Genomic DNA, 18,219 nt, shown 5'->3' on the forward strand with positions numbered 1-18,219 from the left:
TTTATTTTTAATTAAATAATTTATTTTTGTTACAGATGTTTCTAACAAAGCTGGGACAGGGCGTGGAGGGAGGGACATGGGGAAATGCTAGTGTTTTCAAGAAATGATAACATAATATTTAAACTAGCAACATTTGAAAATGTGTTCCACAAATTACTGTCAATTAAAAGAGATTTGATAAAAGATGTATAGCTAGCTTTCTCAGATTTACAAATACTAAAATTTTACATTGTTGTTGGAAGTCTTCAGTTCTTCAGTGCAGTAAATCATGTGCTTTTCATGGGCCATATCTTACAGATGCAGTTGGACATGAGATAATCAGATTTTTACTCCCCACAAACTGGACAGCTGAAATGTCATGTCAATAGTACGTGTCAAAGACTTAGTGCTGTTTTGCTGCCTGTCTGATTTAAGTTGTTGTGGTCAGTCTGAGGAACCTGTGATATGATAAGATAGCATTCATTAGGTCATGTGGTTTGCAAGTGCCCAATCTTACCTAAGCAGCCTGTGAGCACTCAGAATGAGGAAGAGGGGGATCCTGACCCTGTCTGTTTGAAAGCTTATTTTGTGTTCAGTGACAAAATGTGACATTTGTTTGGTTTATATATATATATAATATTTTTTAAATTATTTTTTCATCAGGAGTTTTAGTTTCTGAAAAAAAGTGAATACTACAAATGCATTCATCTTCTTTTACTTAATACTTCAATCTAAAGCATTAAAGTGGTTTTTTTTTTTAGCATTAAAACCTTTATTGCAAATATTTTCTGCCTATTTAAAATGAAGCTGTAGACAGTAGCCACCATTTCTTTTTCTGATAAAGAAAAAACTGGATGTTGAAAATTAACATTGTTGGTGAATTGTTTAAATTCAATTAAATTTTCCACATTTCCTAAATAGAAAATTATTTATTTCCAATCTGGCAATATCGCCATTGGAAATATACACACAAAATATCTATACACACACACACACATATCTTTATTGACATATAATTTACATGCAATATAGTTCACCCATTTATTTCATTTTTGTTAATCCTTACCCGAGGATATTTTTTCATTTAATTTTAGATAAGTGGAAGGAAGGGCAGGGGTGGAGGACAGCGATGTGAGAGAGGCACATTGATTGGTTGCCTCCCAAATGACCCTGATAGGGGCCAGGTATATGCCCTTGACTGGAAATCAAACCCGAGACCCTTCGTCCTTGGGCCGATGCTCTAACCACTGAGAAAACCAGCCAGGGCACAGTTCACCCATTTAAAGTGTACAATTCAGTGGTTTTTAGTATATTCACATTTTTACCACTCTAAAGATTAACCCCATTTCCATTAACAGTCATTCCTCATTTCCCCCAAGTCCCCTTCACCCAGCCCTAGGCAACCACTAATCTACTTTTATATAGATTCCACTATTCTAGACATTTCATTTAAATAGAATTATATACTGTGTCGTCATCTGTGATTGGTTTCTTTTACTTAGCATATGTTTTCAAAGTTCATCCATGTTATAACATGTATCAGTACTTCACTCTTTTTTATTGCCTAATACTATTTCATCATATGAATATACCACATTTTATCTATATATCAGTTGGTGGACTTTTTAGTTGTTTCCATTTTCTAGCTATTATAAATAATGCTGCTGTGAGCATTCATGTAATTCATGTACAGGTTTCTTTGTAAGCATGTTTTCATTTGTCTTGAAAAAAAAAAAAAAAAAAAATATATATATATATATATATATATATATATATATATATTTTTATCCTCACCCGAGGACATTTTTCCATTTTTTGTTCAGAGAGAGCGGGAGGGAGAGAGAGAGAGAGAAACATCTTCGTGAAGGGACACATCGAGTGGCTGCCACCCGCACGACCAACCAGGGCCGGGGACAAACTGCAACCGAGGTACGTGCCCTTAGCGGGAACCGAACCCGGGTCTCTCTGTACCGCAGGCCGACTCTCCAACCGCTGAGCCAAACTGGCCAGGGCTGTCTTGAATATATTTTTAATGCAGTTGCTGGGTCACATGGTAACTCTGCTTAACCATTTCAGGAACTGCCATATTATTTTTCAGAGCAGCTATATCATTGTACATTTCTACCCAGCTGTGTATGAAGGTTCCAATTTCTCTACATCTTTACCAATACTTAGTATCTCTCTTTTTTATTGAAGCCATCCTAGTAAGTGTGAATGTTACCTCAACTAGGTTTTTATTTTTATTTTATTTTATTTTTTTATCTTTATTGTTGAATGTATTACAGATGTTCCTCATTTTCACTCCCATTGACACCCTCCTCCCCACTCCCACCCTCCTCCTGCTTTTCCCCACACTGTTGTCTGTGTCCATTGGTTATGCATATATGCATATAAGTTCTTTCGTTTATCTTTTCTCACCCCCCAACTCCCCTTCCCTTTGAGATTTGTCAGTCTAGCAACCAATTTGTACTTCTTAATTCCTTCACCTTTTTCACCCATTGCCCCAACCCCCCTTCCATCTAGCAACCAACAAAATTTTCTCTATATCTGTGAGATTGTTTCTGTTCTACTTGTTCATTTTGTTTGTAGATTCAATTGTTGATAGTTTTATATTCATTGCCATTTTGTTTGTTCATATTTTATATCTTTTTCTTCAAGAGGACCCTTCATCATTTCATATAATAATGGTTTGGTGGTGATGAACTCCTTTAGCTTTTACTTGTCTGGGAAACTCTTTATATGGCCATCTATTCTAAATGACAGCTTTGCAGGATAGAGTAATCTTGGTTGTAGGTTCTTGCTTTTCATCACTGTGAATATTTCTTGCCACTCACTTCTGGCCTGCAAAGTTTCTTTTGAGAAATCAGCTGACAGTCTTATGGGAACTCCCTTGTAGGTAACTAAGTGCTTTTCTCTTGCTGCTTTTAAGATTCTCTCCTTGTCTTGAACCTTTTGCATTTTGATGATGATGTGTCTTTGTGTGGGCCTCTTGGGGTTCATCTTGTTTGGGACTCTCTGTGCTTCCTGGACTTGTATGTCTGTTTCCTTCACCAAGTTAGGGAAGTTTTCTGTCACTGTTTCAAATAGGTTTTCAATTTCTGGTTCTCTCTCTTCTCTTTCCAGCACCCCCAAGATGCGAATGTTGGCACGCTTGAAGTTGTTCCAGAGGCTCCTTACACTATCCTCATTTTTTTGTATTCTTTTTTCTTTTTGCTGTTCTGATTGGGTGTCTTTTGCTTCCTTAGATTCCAAATCAATGGTTTGCTTCTTGGCTTTACCTACTCTACTATTGAATCTGTGTAAATTAGTCTTTATTTCAGTTAGTGCCGCCTTCATATCTGACTGTGCATCCTTCATTTCTGGCTGGTCCTTTTTTATGCTCTTGAGGCCCTTACTAAGTTTATTGAGGTTCTCACTAAGTTTATTAGCATCCTTATAAGCAGTATTTTGAACTCAGCATCTGTTAAGTTGCTTATCTCCATTTCGCTTAGTTCTTTTCCTGGAGTTTTGTTCTGTTCATTCATTTGGGACCTGTTTTTTGTCTCCTCATTTTGGCTGCCTCCCTGTGTTTGTTTCTGTGTATTACTTAACTAGAGGTATGGGGCTATCTGAGACCAGATGCTGCTTGTTTGAAAGAATTTAGGAAATCCTGAAGCAGGATCCAAGACAGGCCAATCCTATGGTTAAGCAACTGGCAACAGCTTGGGTGGGCTTGAAAGGTGGATGGGGCGGGGCCTCAGGGAATCACCAGGGCAGGGCAAACAGTGTGAGCCAAGTTGCTGGGGTCCCAGATATGGCGGCTGTGTGCCGCCCCAGGGAAGGGCTCACCAAAGGAACAAAGGCCTCTGACAGCATGTCTGTCCAGGAGAAAGCCCCCTCTCCAGCCCTCACTCCAGTGTCAAACAGCTCAGTTCTTCCCTGTATGTCTCTGGCACCCCTGGAGCTGCCTCCTCTACAAGCTTAGAGGGAGTGAGTCTGATAAGTCCACGCGCGGGCCCTTTAAGAGGAGCTGCCTAAGGCTCCCCAAGCTGCAGCCTCCCTGAGCCTCAGTTCCCACTGGTTTTTCCAGCCAGAAGTTATGGGGACTGCTCTTCCTGGCACTGGAACCCTAAACAGGGCGCCTGGTGTGAAACAAGGACTCTTCAGTCCTCAGGGAGGACCTTCCCAGCCTAGGTGTCCCCCTGATTTTTATCTACCACACATGGGTGTGGGACCAGCCTGTCGTGCCTTCACCCCTCCTATCAGTCTCCATGCGGCTGCTTCTTTAATTCCGTAGTTGTAGGACTTCCATTCAGCTCAATTTCAGGCGGTTCTGAATAATGGTTGTTCTATAGTTTAGTTGTAACTTTGTTGTGGTTGTGGGGGGATGCAACACTGCGTTTACCTACGCCACCACCTTGACCGGAAGTCTATTTTTATTTTTTATTGATTGACTTTAGAGAGAGAGGAAGGGAGAGGGAGAGAGATAGAAGCATCGATTAGAGAGAACATGGATTGGTTGCCTCCTGCATGTCCCCCACTGGGGATTTGGCCCACAACCTGGGCATGTACCCTGACTGGGAATCAAACCGGGAACCTCTTGGTGCATGGTTTGATGCTCAGCCACTGAGCCACACAGCCAGGCTCAACTAGGTTTTGATTTGTATTCTGATGGCTAATGATATTGGGCATTTTTTCATGTGCTTATTGGCCATTTATATCTTTAGAGAAATATTTATTCAAATCTTTTGCTTATGTCATATTTAATTATTTGTCTTTATAATTAGGTTGTAAGAGTTCTTTATATATTTTAAATTCATGTCCTTTATCAGGTAAATGATTTAAAATTTGGTTAAGTGATTGGATGGTCTGATTTAGCTTTAGAGAGGAATAATTAATTCATTTTACAAGAATTCAATCCAGATTAAAAAAGAAGTATTTACATGAGGATGTTTTGCTAAAGGTCTGAATTTTTTCAGTGCTTCAGCTAAAGGTTAAATCAAAAATGTACGTAGTACTTTGATGTAGCTTTAAAAGTTCAGAGTGAAACAAGTGTGAAGTGATTTATTTCCTGTAATTGGTCATAAATTTACATAGAACCTCATATATTCCTAACCTCATCAACCATTGACATTAGACTACCATCTAAATAATGTTAATGGTTTCAATTTTATCAAGATATGTCAGTTGCCAGGAAGAGGACAATGGCAGTTTCATTTTGTTTGACCCAGTATACTAGATAAATCTAAGTATGCACCATAGAAAGACTAAGAGTTCTTTGTAACCCCTCTCTCCTTCTCTAGTGACAAATGCATAATATAAATTTCTTCAATTTAACTTTTCTTTCCACCTTTTTCACTTATTAATGTGCATACATATTTTTCTTTGCTTCTAAAAATGTGAGTTTTAACTATTGCATTTTATATATTTAGCATAGAATCTATACTTTTAAATTTTGTAAGTGTTTAATCTGTTTTTAAAAAATGATTTACTTAGATTAAAGCCAGCAACACCTTTTAAGTACTGTAGGTCTGAATTTTGGCTCTTGTCTATGTCATATAACGATCAAAAAGTCATGACCTCCAATTGATCACTTTTATTGGTTTCCTGTTCTGATTCACTGGAAATCTTTTGGTTTGTATGCTTGTTGCTAGTTTTAATGTTTGCCATGAGCATAATTCTGTTTTTAAAGAAGCTGAAAATTGAGAATAAATTTAGCATATCATTTCCCATTTGCATTTGTTTTAAAATTTGAAAACTAAGAAAACTATTCTGTAAAGAATTCAATAAAATAACTGATTAAACTTTCTGGGGGAAAATAAAGCCTCTATAACTTAGAAACAAATCTATGTGATTATTGGACTATGTCCATCTTCCTATATGAAGTATAATGTTCAGTTATTTAAAATTTTATATAATGTTCATCTCTTACAGAAAAGTTACATTTAGCTTTAAAAGTTATGTAGCTCTGTGCTTTACAGATTGATTATACAAACCCAAATGTACAGAAAGGAGCTCTTATAATCTGATATGACTCAGTCTTGGAAACTTACTGCAACTGTTTTGCACTTCACTTGGTGGTATCACATGACTCACTTCAGTGGTTCAAGCCCTGTCTAGTAGTGATCAAAGTTCATTTGGTTAGGGGTTTTTTTTGGTGTGTGGATGATTTTTTTCCACTTTGTTGTGGATTGATAGTCTTTCAAAATACTCAGTGCACTCCTTCTTCTTATTCTTTTGAATCTGAGAAAGTGGTAGTTACACCATGCAATATCTAATCACACGTAGGGGGAAAAAATGTTAACTTGAAATAACACGCATGGAAGTACTTTTAACTGTAAAGCATCATGTAAATCTGAGGGTTTTTTTTTTTTTTAATTTTTCAATTACAGTTTGCATTCAGTATTACTTTGTATTAGTTTCAGGTGTACAGCACAGTGGTTAGATAATCATATTTTACAAACTGTTCCCCGTGATATTTCTACTCTCCACCTGGCACCATACGTAGTTATTACAATATTATTGACTGTATTTCCTATTCTGTACTTTACATTCCCGTGACTGTTTTGTAACTACCAATCTGTACTTCTCAGTCCCTTCACCTTTCACACAGTTCCCAATCCCCTTCCCCTCTGGCAACCATCAGTCTGTTCTCTGTATCTATGAATCTGTCTCTGTTTTGTTTGTCTTTTTATATTGTTGTTTAGATTCCACATATAAATGAAATCCTATGGTATTTGTCTTTCTCTGACTTACTTATTTCACTTATCATAATATCTAAGGACTTATTATTAATTCTATTATCTCAATATGTTAGAATTGAGGAAGAATAATATGTGTGTCTCTTTAAAACCAATTGTAAAAATCAACCCTAACTTTTTCAAGTTACCAGTATTCTGTAATGTGCTGAAAGAAAGCAAACACATAGAGAACATCTGTCCCCTATCCACGTGGAGAAATAGCTCAAGTGATCAAATTTTTTTAGTACCATTTCTCTATTATTTGTTAAGAAGTTGTATTTAAAGTCTATAAATCTCCAAAACTATGACGCTTCTCTGTTTTACAAAATAAAATTTTATCTCAATCTTTAGTGGTTTAGTTTAGCTAATGAACAAGACAAATGAAAAATTTTTAAAACACTTATGTATCCTTAAGGGTTATGAAGTCCTTTGGGAATATTCATCCCTGCAGGTTCTCCCTGCTTTAAAATTTTAATGATAATATTTCTGTGAAATGGCTATAATAGTTGTTAATGCTTTTTTTTAGTGTTTGAATTTTTACTATCATGCAGTTAGGAACTCTGCTGTTTCCTGTCAAAACCTACGTTCATCAGACTATGAACATCATAGTTTCCTGTTTTCTTATTAACTCTACTGCATTTTGTGCTTTATTCTGTAAAGTTATATAATATCTTAGCTTATCACTTTCCTTTTCTAATTACCAAATGTTTTCTTAGGTCAGCATTGTTTAACCTGTGCCGAGAAATCCTAAAGTCTCATCTCTTTGTTGATAGTGAAAGGTTATGATTTTGTTAACTTTTTAAGTTGTAATGAGTATGTCAGAATGTCTTCAGTATTATTTAAATAAATTCTACATATTTTTACTTTGTTTTTACTCTTAATGCATACATGATGAAGCAGTCCACATCAGGTAAGAAACAGTACATTATTTGGATCTTGCATATATATTAGAATTCCTCTCTGTCTGCTTATTAATATTTCTATTCAGCATTTAAGAGGATGGGATGAATAATCAGTACCTGAGAGCTTTTTTTCAAGAATTCTGCCATCTTTTCAAAGTGTAGTTCATCAACATTTCTTTTGTTCCAGCTCTTGTCAAGTCAGAATGCTAAGTTCTGAGATACAAAAATGATTAAGAAACAATCCCCACCAGCAGGGGCTAACAGAAGAGAGAGGACATATGTACACCAATTAGTCACTCCGTATTTTTCCACACAGTGCTAATTTAGATTTTTAATTCCAGCATTAAATCAAATAATTTGGAAAAAACTTATCTATAAATAATACACTCAAATATACATGTGTGTGTCAGTCAATAAAACATATTAAAGGACTTATGAAATTATTTATGACTGTTTATTTAAAATGTTACAAAGTTATAAAAGACTATTAAGATGCAAATATTCTAAACTATTAATATCAAAATAATACTAGAAAACAAAAAAAGGTTTTTAAAAGTAAAGGAAGCAGTATTGTTTTGTTTTACATTGTTATTGGGTTATTTGAGGATTTTGTTTTGGTGAGTGTATGTACTTTACCATCAAATGATCAAGCTACAAATAAATTTAGCAGCACAATTTAGAGGTTTTATTGATGACCTTATTCTTGGAATACAGCTGAACAAATAACTGAAACTAAGAAACTCGGTATGCACGATGGGAAGTGTTTATTTTTTAGATTTGTATCCTGCCTTGTTTCCCACAAATTTTTGAGGCAATTTGCATGAATACTTATAATACAAAAATAACTTAATATTAGGTTAATCATATTAAATGAAATTCCTGATACTTGACTTTCATTTATAAAAAATAGCAATAGTGCCCTGGCCAGTTTGGCTCAGCGGTTAGAGCGTCAGCCTGCAGACCAGAGTCCCTGGTTCGGTTCTCGCTAAGGGCACGTACCTCAGTTGCAGTTTTTCCCCGGCCACAGTTGGGGTCATGTGGGTGTCAACCAATCGATGTGTCTCTCTCACATCAATGTTTCTTTCTCTCTCTTCCCCCCTTTCTTCCTCCCGCTGTATCTGAAGATAAATACAAAAATGTCCTCAGGAGAGGATAAAAAAAAATAGCAATAGTGTGTGGTTCAATATAATAGCTAAAAGAATTAGTTCTAAGACAAATCTAGTAAAATCAGAGTTCATATTATCACCCCAAAAATGTATACAGTGTCAGATGGAAACGAGGTAGCAGCAGCCAAGCTGTGGAGTTGTGTGTTTGCAGTGGCCTCTGGGCTGCTGGGCTGCGAACCACGGGGCCCACGACGGGCAGGCAGCCCAGCGATGTTGACGGCTGCTGACTGACCAGGGTGGGAGTTGCTGAAGGTTGGAATGGCTGTGGCAATTTCTTAAAATGGGACAGTGGAGTTTGCTGCATCATTTGACTCTTCCTTCACGATTTCTCTGTCGTGATGCTGTTTGATAGCATTTTACCCACAGTAGAACTTCTTTCAGAATTGGAGTCAGTCCTCTCAAACCCTGCCACTGCTTTATCAGCTAAGTTTATGTAATATTCTAAACCTTTTGTTGTCATTTAGCATTTTTAGGGGATATTTCAGCTCATGAAACCACTTTCTTGGCTCATCCATAAGAAGCAACTCCTCATTTCTTAAAATTTTCTTATGAGATTACAGTTACATCTTCAGGCTCCACGTTCAATTCTAGTTTTCTAGCTATTTCTACCATATCTGCATTTGCTTCCTCCATTGAAGTCATGAATTGCTCAAAGTCTTCCATGAGGTTTAGAGTTAATTTCTTCTAAATGCCTGTTAATATTGAAATTTTGATCTCTTCCCATGAATCATGAGTGTTCTTAATGGCATCTAGAAGGTTTTCAATTTATTTTGCCCAGATTCATCAGAGGAATCACTATCTATGGCATGCATAGCTTTATAAAATGTATCTCTTAAATAAGAAGGCTTGAAAGTCAAAATTCCTCCTTGATTCATGGGCTCCAGAATGGATGTTATGTCAGCAGGCATGAAAACAACATTAATCTCGTCATACATCTCCATCAGAGCTCTTGGGTGACCAGATAGAGTGTCAGTGAGCAGTAATACTTTGAAAGGAATATTTTTTTCTGAGCACAGGCAGAGTAGATATAGCATAATTCTTTTTTTTTTTTTCAATCTCACCTGAGGGCATTTGTCCATTTTTTGTTCAGATAAAGCAGGAGGGAGAGAGAGAGAGAAACATCGACGTGAAAGAAACACATTGAGTGGCTGCCACCTGCACGACCCAACCAGGGTAGGGGACAAACTGCAACCGAGGTACACGCCCTTAGCAGGAACCGAACCTGGATCTCTCTGGACTGCAAGCCAACACTGTAACCGCTGCGCCAAACCGGCCAGGGCTAGCATAATTCTTAAAGGCTCTAGGATTTTCAGATGCTAAATGAGCACTGGCTTGAACTTAAAGTCACTGGCTGCATCAGCCCCTAAAAAGAGAGTCAGCCTGTCCTTTGAAATTTTTGAAGACATTGACTTCTCTCTAGCTATGAAAGTCCTTTCTATATGGCATCTTCTTAGAATATAAGGTGGTTTTGTCTACATAGAAAATCTGTCATTTATGCTCAGCTGGTGTGGCTCAGTGGATTGAGCATCATCCCATGGACTGAGAGGTTCTGGTTCAATTACAGGTCAAGGCACATGCCAGGGTTACAGGCTCAATCTCCAGTAGGGGATGTGCAGGAGGCAGCCAATCGATGTTTCTCTCTCACGTCGATGTTTCTCTCTCCCTTCCTCTCTCTCTAAAAAAAATATCAATAAAAACATTTTTTTAAAAAAAATGAAAATCTGTCATGTAGTGTAGCCACCTTCATTATCTTAGCTAGATCTTCTGGATAACTTGCTACAGCTTCTACATCGGCACTTGCGGCTTCGCTTTGCACTTTTATGTTATGGAGATGGCTTCTTTTCTTAAATTTCATGAAGCAACCTGTATTAGCTTCAATCTTTTCTGCAGCTTCCTCAGCTCTCTCAGTCTTCATAGAATTGAAAAGAGTTAGGGTCTTGCTCTGGATTAGGCTTTGGCTTAAGGGAATGTTGTGGCTGGTTGGTCTTCTATCCAGACCACTAAAACTTTCTCCATATCAGCAGTAAGTCTGTTTGACTTTCTTATCTGTGTATTCACTGGAGTAGCACTTTTAATTTCCTTCAAGAACTTTTCCTTTGCATTCAACAACCTTGCTAATTATTTGGCACAAGTAAGCCTAGCTTTTGGCCTGTATTGACTTTCAACATAGCTTCCTCACTAAGCTTAATCATTTTTAGCTTTCGAGTTAAAGCAAGAGCCATGCAACTCTTCTTTCACTTGAACACTGAGATGCCATTATAGGGTTATTTTATTTTTTTAATCCTTACCTGAGGATATTTTTCCATTTATTTTCAGACAGAGTGGGAGGGAAAGAGAGAGGGAGGGAGGGAGGGAGGGAGAGAGAGAGAGAGAGAGAGAGAGAGAGAGAGAGAGAGAGAAAGAAAGAAAGAAAGAAAGAAAGAAAGAAAGAAAGAAAGAAAGAAAGAAAGAAAGAAAGAAGAGACACATCAATTTGTTGCCTTCTACACGACCCTGACCAGGGCTGGGAACTGAACCGCAACCAAGATACTTGCCTTTGACCAGAATCAAACCTGCGACTCTTTTTGGTCCATGGGCTGACACTCTAACCACTGAGCCAAACCAGCCAGGGCCATTGTAGGTTTATTTATTTATATTGATTTTTAGAGAGAGAGGAAGGAGAGAGGGCAAGAGAGATAGAAACATTGTTGAGAGAAAACATCAACTAGCCGCCTCCTGCATGCCCCCTACTGGGGATTTTGCCCACAACCTGGGCATGTGCCCTGACTGGGAATCGAACCAGCAAACTCTTGGTGTATGGGTCGACACTCAACCACTGAGCCACACTGGCCAGGCCATTGTAGGTTTATTAATTGGCCTAATTTCAATATTGTTGTGTCTCATAGAATAAGGAAGCCTGAAGAGGGACAGAGAGGTGGTGGAGGGGGGTGGACATGACCAGTTGGTGCATCAGTCACAACATACAACATTTGCTGATTATGGACATGGTTCATGGCTCCCCGAAATAATTACTATAGTGACATCAAAAATTACTGATCACAGATCACTATAACAAATACACAGCCATGCGTCACTTAACAATGGGGATACCTCTGAGAAATGTGTCATTAGGCTATTTTGTCATTATGTGATCATGTAATCCACTTACACAAATCTAAATGGTATAACCTACTACACACCTAAGCAATATGATATGGCCTGTTGCTCCTAAGCTACAAGCCTGTACAGCATGTTACTATACTGAATACCATACACAATTGTAACACAAGGTAAGCACTTATGTATCTAAACATATCTTAAAATAGAAAAAGTACAGTAAAAATGCAGTATAAAAGATAAAAAGTGGTACACTTATATAGGATACTTACCATGAATGGAGCTTGCTGGACAGGAAGTTGCTCTGGGTGCGTCAGTGAGTGAGTGGTATGTAAATGTAAAGGCCTAGGGGATTATACTACTGTAAACTTTATAAACACTGTACACCAGCATTACCACAAATACACGAGTATTGCATTGTACTACAGTTTTACAATGACTACAATGTCATTGAGTGATAGGAATTTTCAGCTCCATCTTATGGGACCAGCTTTCATATGCAGTATGTATTTGTAGCACCTGACTGTAATAAAAAAGTTTGACATGTGAGAATTACCAAATGTGATGCAGATACACAGAGTGAGCAAATGCTGCTGGAAAAAATGGTGGTGATTGATTTGCTCAATGCAGAGTTGCCACAAACCTTCAATTTGTAAAAATTGCAATACTTTTGAGAGCAGTAAAGCAAAGCACAATAAAACAACTTATGCCTGCATAATGATTTTGGTTATGTTAGTATCCAGCATCAACATCATTAGTTTACATTTACATAATTAAGTCTATATAAAGTCACAGTGGAACATCAAGCGCACAGATGCTTAAGTGTGCAACTTCCTAGGCCTCTCTTGAGTGGAGACCAAAGACAGTCCAGAGAAGTCTTATTTTTCACAAGTTTTCAAGACGGTCTTATCAGGGAAGTTTGGAAAATAATATGGGTTTTTTGGGGGGAGGGAGTAGTAATTTATTTTTCTGATTCTATTTTAAACAGCTTTATGGAGATAAAATGTATGTTTTTGTAATATTTCTGTCATGCCGAAAAGAAACCTCATGTCTATTTTCAGTCACTCCCTTTCTCCTCCCTTCTCCCCCAGTCCTAGGCATCCACTGATCTACTTCCTGTCTCTATAGACTTCCCTGTTCTGGATGTTTCATATCAGTGGAATCGTATAATAGGTCATCTTTTGTATCTGGAGTCTGACTCACTTAATGTTTTTGAGGTTCATCCATGTATCAGTACTTTATTCCCTTTTACTGCCAAATAGCATTTACTTGTATGGAAATAATGTCTTAATGTGATTATTTTACCTGATACATTTATTCAAATGATTGTCTTAGTTTTTTCATTTTCTCTTTTGGTGTATTTTCTTATGAAAATAAGAAATAACTCTCCTCTAGTACCATGTAAATTCCCTGGTATGTGTTCATTTCTTCTGTTCAAACAATTTAGTTGTACTATGGATCTCTCCTTGTTGAAGAACTCTTTCCTCTGACCTGCTCCAGTCTACTTCAGTGAGGTCTGGGTGCCCCCAGGCCTGCTGGATAGCTGTCACCTTGGGAGCCTTTTTGGTATCTTAGGGATTCCGTTTGCCTCACTTTTGTATTGGACTTCCTTTTTCCTGGATCAAAAACAAAGGATGTCATTTTCTTTCTTGATGTACTTCAATTTGGTGGAGCAAGTAACCTGTCTTTCTGGGGGAGAAAAAAAAAAGATTTATGGGAGATAAACTGTAAAAAGGTTTTATTTGATTTCAGTTCTTGTGATTCACCCAAAAGAGGGTTTTCTTTTGCAGGGGGAAAGGGAGTTAGTCCTTTGCAGCTTTTAATTCATATTTTAACCTCACACTTAACTGATAGTTCGAGTGAGTATAAAAAATATCTTTATAAAGCCCTGGCCGGTTTGGCTCAGCGGTTAGAGCGTCGGCCTGCGGTCCTGAGAGACCCGGGTTCGGTTCCCGCTAAGGGCACGTACCTCGGTTGCAGTTTGTCCCCGGCCCTGGTCGGTTGTGCGGGTGGCAACCACTCGATGTGTCCCTTCACATCGATGTTTCTCTCTCTCTGTTCCTCTCTCTCTCTCCCACACTACCTGAACAAAAAAAAATATATATATATCTTTATAAAAACATTTAATACAATTTTTTTCTTTATTATTTTAAGAGAGAGAGGAAGGGAAAGGGAGAGATAGAAACATTGATGAGAGAGACATCGATTGGCCGCCTCCTGCATGCCCCACACTGGGGATTTGGCCCACAGCCTGGGCATGTGCCCTTACTGGGAATCGAACTGGCAACCTCTTGGTGCATGGGTCGATGCTCAACCACTGAGCCACACCACCTGGGCAATATAATTATTTTTTTAATGTAGATTAGAAATTATTTTTTCTCAAATTTGAAGGCACTGCTCTATAATTGAGAAGTCTGATACCATTCTGAGTCTTAATAAAATGTTTTTGTTTTGAGCTGGATGCTTTATCCTTTTCTTTGTGGCCACTGTCCTGCAATTTCACTGTGCCGTGACATGGTGTACCTCTCCTTTCATTGTCTGGGATGCTTCATAGGCTTTTTCAGTCTCAAAGCTTATGTTTCTCATGTCAGAGAAATGTATGTCTAAGATCTCTTTTTATTTGTTTGTTTTGTTTTTAAGATCCCTTTTTAGAATATCCTGTTCTTTTTACATGAATGCAGTGTCTTCAGAGAGAATAAATGGTTCTTTTTCTTTTCAGGTTTTCTTTTCCCCAGATAGTCACTTTCCTCCTAGTTGCCTTTTTTTCTGGCTTCTCTCAGATGTTTTCCTCAAATATCTGGTAACGTTTAACTCTCTCTCAAACTTCAATACTGGAGAACTGACAAAGCTGACAGGAAGTTCGAAAGGGCTGGGTAGAGCTTGCTGACTATTGCTCTCTGGTAGGGTGATCTTGCTGAGACCCTTCTTTGGGGAATCCTGAGATTCCCCAAAGAAGAATCACTTTACTTAAAATTCCAGAGAGTCCTGGTGCCTCTTGTTTTCTTGGTGAATCTCAAAAGTATTTCTAGACATATTCAGTGACTTTAAAAACTATGTCTAGCCTGGCTGGTGTGGCTCAATGGTTGAGCGTCAACCCATGCATCAAGAGGTCGCCGGTTCAATTCCTGGTCAGGGTACATGCCCAGGTTGTGGGTCCAATCCCCAGTGTGGGGCATGCAGGAGGTAGCCAATTGATGTTCTCTCTCATCGATGTTTCTATCTCTCCCTCTTCCTTCCTCTCTCTCTAAAATCAATAAAGAAAAAAAATAAAATGAAAATAAAAACGATGTCTAATTTCACCTGGAAAAACAATACTTTTTTTTTTCTTTTTCATGACCTGAGTTTATTACTAGTATACAAAGTTGTTGTTAATGTCATGAAGTTATTTTTATAGTCTTAAACCAAAAATTGGAAAAGACAAGTGGGCCTCAAAAGGGTATGCTAAAGTATATATGTATCCTTTCAAGACAGAGTCAGTAGCTTTTGTCAGATTCCTAATCCCTTGTTTGACCCAAAAGAGATATCAAACAAAACCAAGCAAATGAACTAACAAAACATTTCCTAGAGCAGTGGTCCTTACCCTGGGATTGTGTGTGTCAAAACTGTTCAGTTTTGTTGAATACACAATCCTAGACCCTACCAGGAGAAAGTTTGAGGAAAAATGTTTACACTGACTGCTCCTAGCTGGATGATGGAGTTGGCCCAGTTGGTTGTACTGCTGAAAGACGGTGTCCGTGTTTATACACCAGCCACACACAGGAGATGCTTATAGTTCAGAAGCACTTTTGTCCTGAGTAATTAAGTGTTCCATTTCAGTAAGTCAGCTCCTTTCTGACTCGGCCCCATTTGGTTGGAATAGAGGATCTACAACAGTGATTCTCAAACTGAGGATATCAAAATCTCCTGAGATGCTTGTTAAAAATGTAGATTCTGGGATTTCTCTCCCCGATTTCGATTTCTTAGATCTGGGAAGCAATTCTACATTTTATTTTTAATAGAGGATCTACAACAGTGATTCTCAAACTGAGGATATCAAAATCTCCTGAGATGCTTGTTAAAAATGTAGATTCTGGGATTTCTCTCCCCGATTTCGATTTCTTAGATCTGGGAAGCAATTCTACATTTTATTTTTAAATTTTTTTCTTTATTGATTTTAGAGAGAGAGGGAGAGAGAGAAACAACAATGAGAGAGAACATCGATTGACACCTCCTACATGCCCCCCACTGGGCCCACATCCTGAGCATGTGTCCTGATCGAGAATCGAACCAGCAACCTCTTGGTGCATGGGTCGACTCTCAACCACTGAACCACACCAGCCGGGCGCAATTCTACATATTTTAATAGGTATCCTTGGTTATTCTGATGCAGATAATTAGTGGACCGTATTTTGAGACATGCTAATCTAAGTGTGCTACTGATAATATCCCTGAAAGTGTTTTGGGGGAGGATTGGGCTGAGAAGGTTAATTCTGTGCTTCTCGTTATTGTTTAAATATTAGTTCCTAAACGTATAATAATATGGATAAGCAGTACAGCTTATACCTAGGCAACCAAGACTGTGTACTGTAAAGGGCCCAGCTCTGGTCTTCTTCCAGGCAAATCCCACTTCACAGGAAGAGGAATCCCAGAGCACATCCCCCCCTGAAGTCCAGCCCCTTCCAGACCAGACTCTGGGTGCTCAGCACCCTTGCCCAGTGTCTACTTTCCTCCTAGGTTCAGGGGATAACTAAGTAATAGCTTCCGTTTTACCGAATAGTCTCATACCTTCAACTTTTCCTTTGTTCACCAAAAGTCCCTCTATGCCTTTGCTATTCTATATTAGCAGTTCTCAAGTAAAGACGCACTCATTGCATCTCCTTTGACATTGAGGAAGTGACTCCTCAACTTATACTTAGTTTTATATAATGTTTGAGATTGCTTATTAACATCTGATATGAGGCTGCAGTGTTTTAATTGCAATAAATTTTGTTGGAGCAGAGGAAAGCTACAACTTTCCAAACAACTGGGAAGTTGTGGTTCCTCTGTTGTACTCCTTTATAACAGGCAGGAAGAAGGAAGACACGTGTTCCATATTATTTCTTCAAAAGGGTCTGGGGAAAAGAGAGAAAGGAAGAGATTAACTGACATAATTTAACACTTGGAGCTATAAATCATGTGTTGCAATGTGGTGATAGGATGTTGCATCAGAACATGGCAGTTGTAATGCAGTGGGTATCACTACCACGCAGTCTGTGTGGTGCTCTCGCCCTTTCCGTAAAGATTCAGCTCCCAGTTTGTATCCCTTCTGCCCTGCCAAGGAGAATGGTGTTATTTCAGTTTCCTTGTACCTCATGATAATTTTGTTCTCCTGGTTTAGGGCACAGGAATTTCTTTATGGGTGAAAGTTTGCCTGAGGCAGACATCATTGTACTGGGTCCCAGCACCCGTTTTGTTTCCTATTGTCACATACCAGCGGGGAAGTGTTAAGGTTTCTTCACATCTTCCTGGAAGTCTGTAGGGAAAGCTGGGAGGTGTTAATCGCAAAGCTGTAATGTCTTTACTCTTAGAACCGTTAGTTTTGAAAGTATATGTAATATTTCCTGAATATTTCACATTGCCTTTATCTCAAGATTTGAAAGATAGTCAGTGACCAGGACTTTGTCCCTGAGAAACAAAATTGAAGATTGATAGAAATGATAAGGGTAGGAGAATGGAGTATATTTCAGCAAAATTATTGATAAACCAGATAGTTGTTTTTATTGTTGTTTTGCATTTTTTAACACATGACGATATCACAATTAAATTTTATATTTAAAACATAAACTCTTGAGGACAGGGCTAATGTCTTAATCACATGGTAGTGCAAGTAGAAGCATCCATGGTGGTGGGTTTGGGAATTTGAAGGAACTTAAGCAAAGAAGTGACAGATGATGAAAAATAACCTTAAATTCTGATAAAATTGGTTTTGCACAATGTGATTTAGATATGTGACAGTGAGTTTTTCAGTACTGAAATCTAGAATTAGTCAGACTTGCCCACCCAGTAAAATGTAGCATTTGATCTCCATAACTCTTCCCCTTTGAGGGTCCTGCCCTATAAAACCCAGGAATAGAGAAACAGAGCCTCCTCCCAAAGATGGAAAGGAAGGCAAAGAGCTGAGCAATACGTGCAGTTCCTCTCCCCTACTTGATGACAGAGAAATTGCTCCTTCTTCCTGGGAAGGAGCAGGGGAAAGAAGGCAAAGATGTCATGCACTGCTGGTATTCCCTACACAGAAGGAAGGAACCTTGGTGGGAAGAAGCATCCCTGCCCTTATGGAGTGACAGTGGTATGCTGGTTCTTAGGATGCTGTGACAGGACATTGAAACAAATTTTAAG

The 18,219-nt window shown here is 38.3% G+C and overlaps 1 protein-coding gene across 10 annotated transcripts in view; it reads left to right on the forward strand.

Annotated features, from left to right (window-relative positions):
• Positions 1–18,219, forward strand: part of EVI5 (ecotropic viral integration site 5) — a 197,902-nt gene that overhangs the window by 178,139 nt on the left and 1,544 nt on the right. The window contains exon 19 of one of the 10 annotated variants that reach the window (XM_036255436.1): positions 7,596–7,608. The exons of 7 other annotated variants lie outside the window; for them this stretch is intronic. In XM_036255436.1, the coding sequence (XP_036111329.1) occupies positions 7,596–7,608 (13 nt within the window). Of the gene's footprint in view, positions 1–297; positions 334–7,595; positions 7,609–18,219 lie in introns of those variants that run through there. 2 more of the 10 variants (XM_036255437.1, XM_036255439.1) reach the window with 2 other exon arrangements.

The sequence above is a fragment of the Molossus molossus genome, unplaced genomic scaffold, assembly GCF_014108415.1.
Source record: "Molossus molossus isolate mMolMol1 unplaced genomic scaffold, mMolMol1.p scaffold_m16_p_12, whole genome shotgun sequence".
Lineage (NCBI taxonomy): Eukaryota > Metazoa > Chordata > Mammalia > Chiroptera > Molossidae > Molossus > Molossus molossus.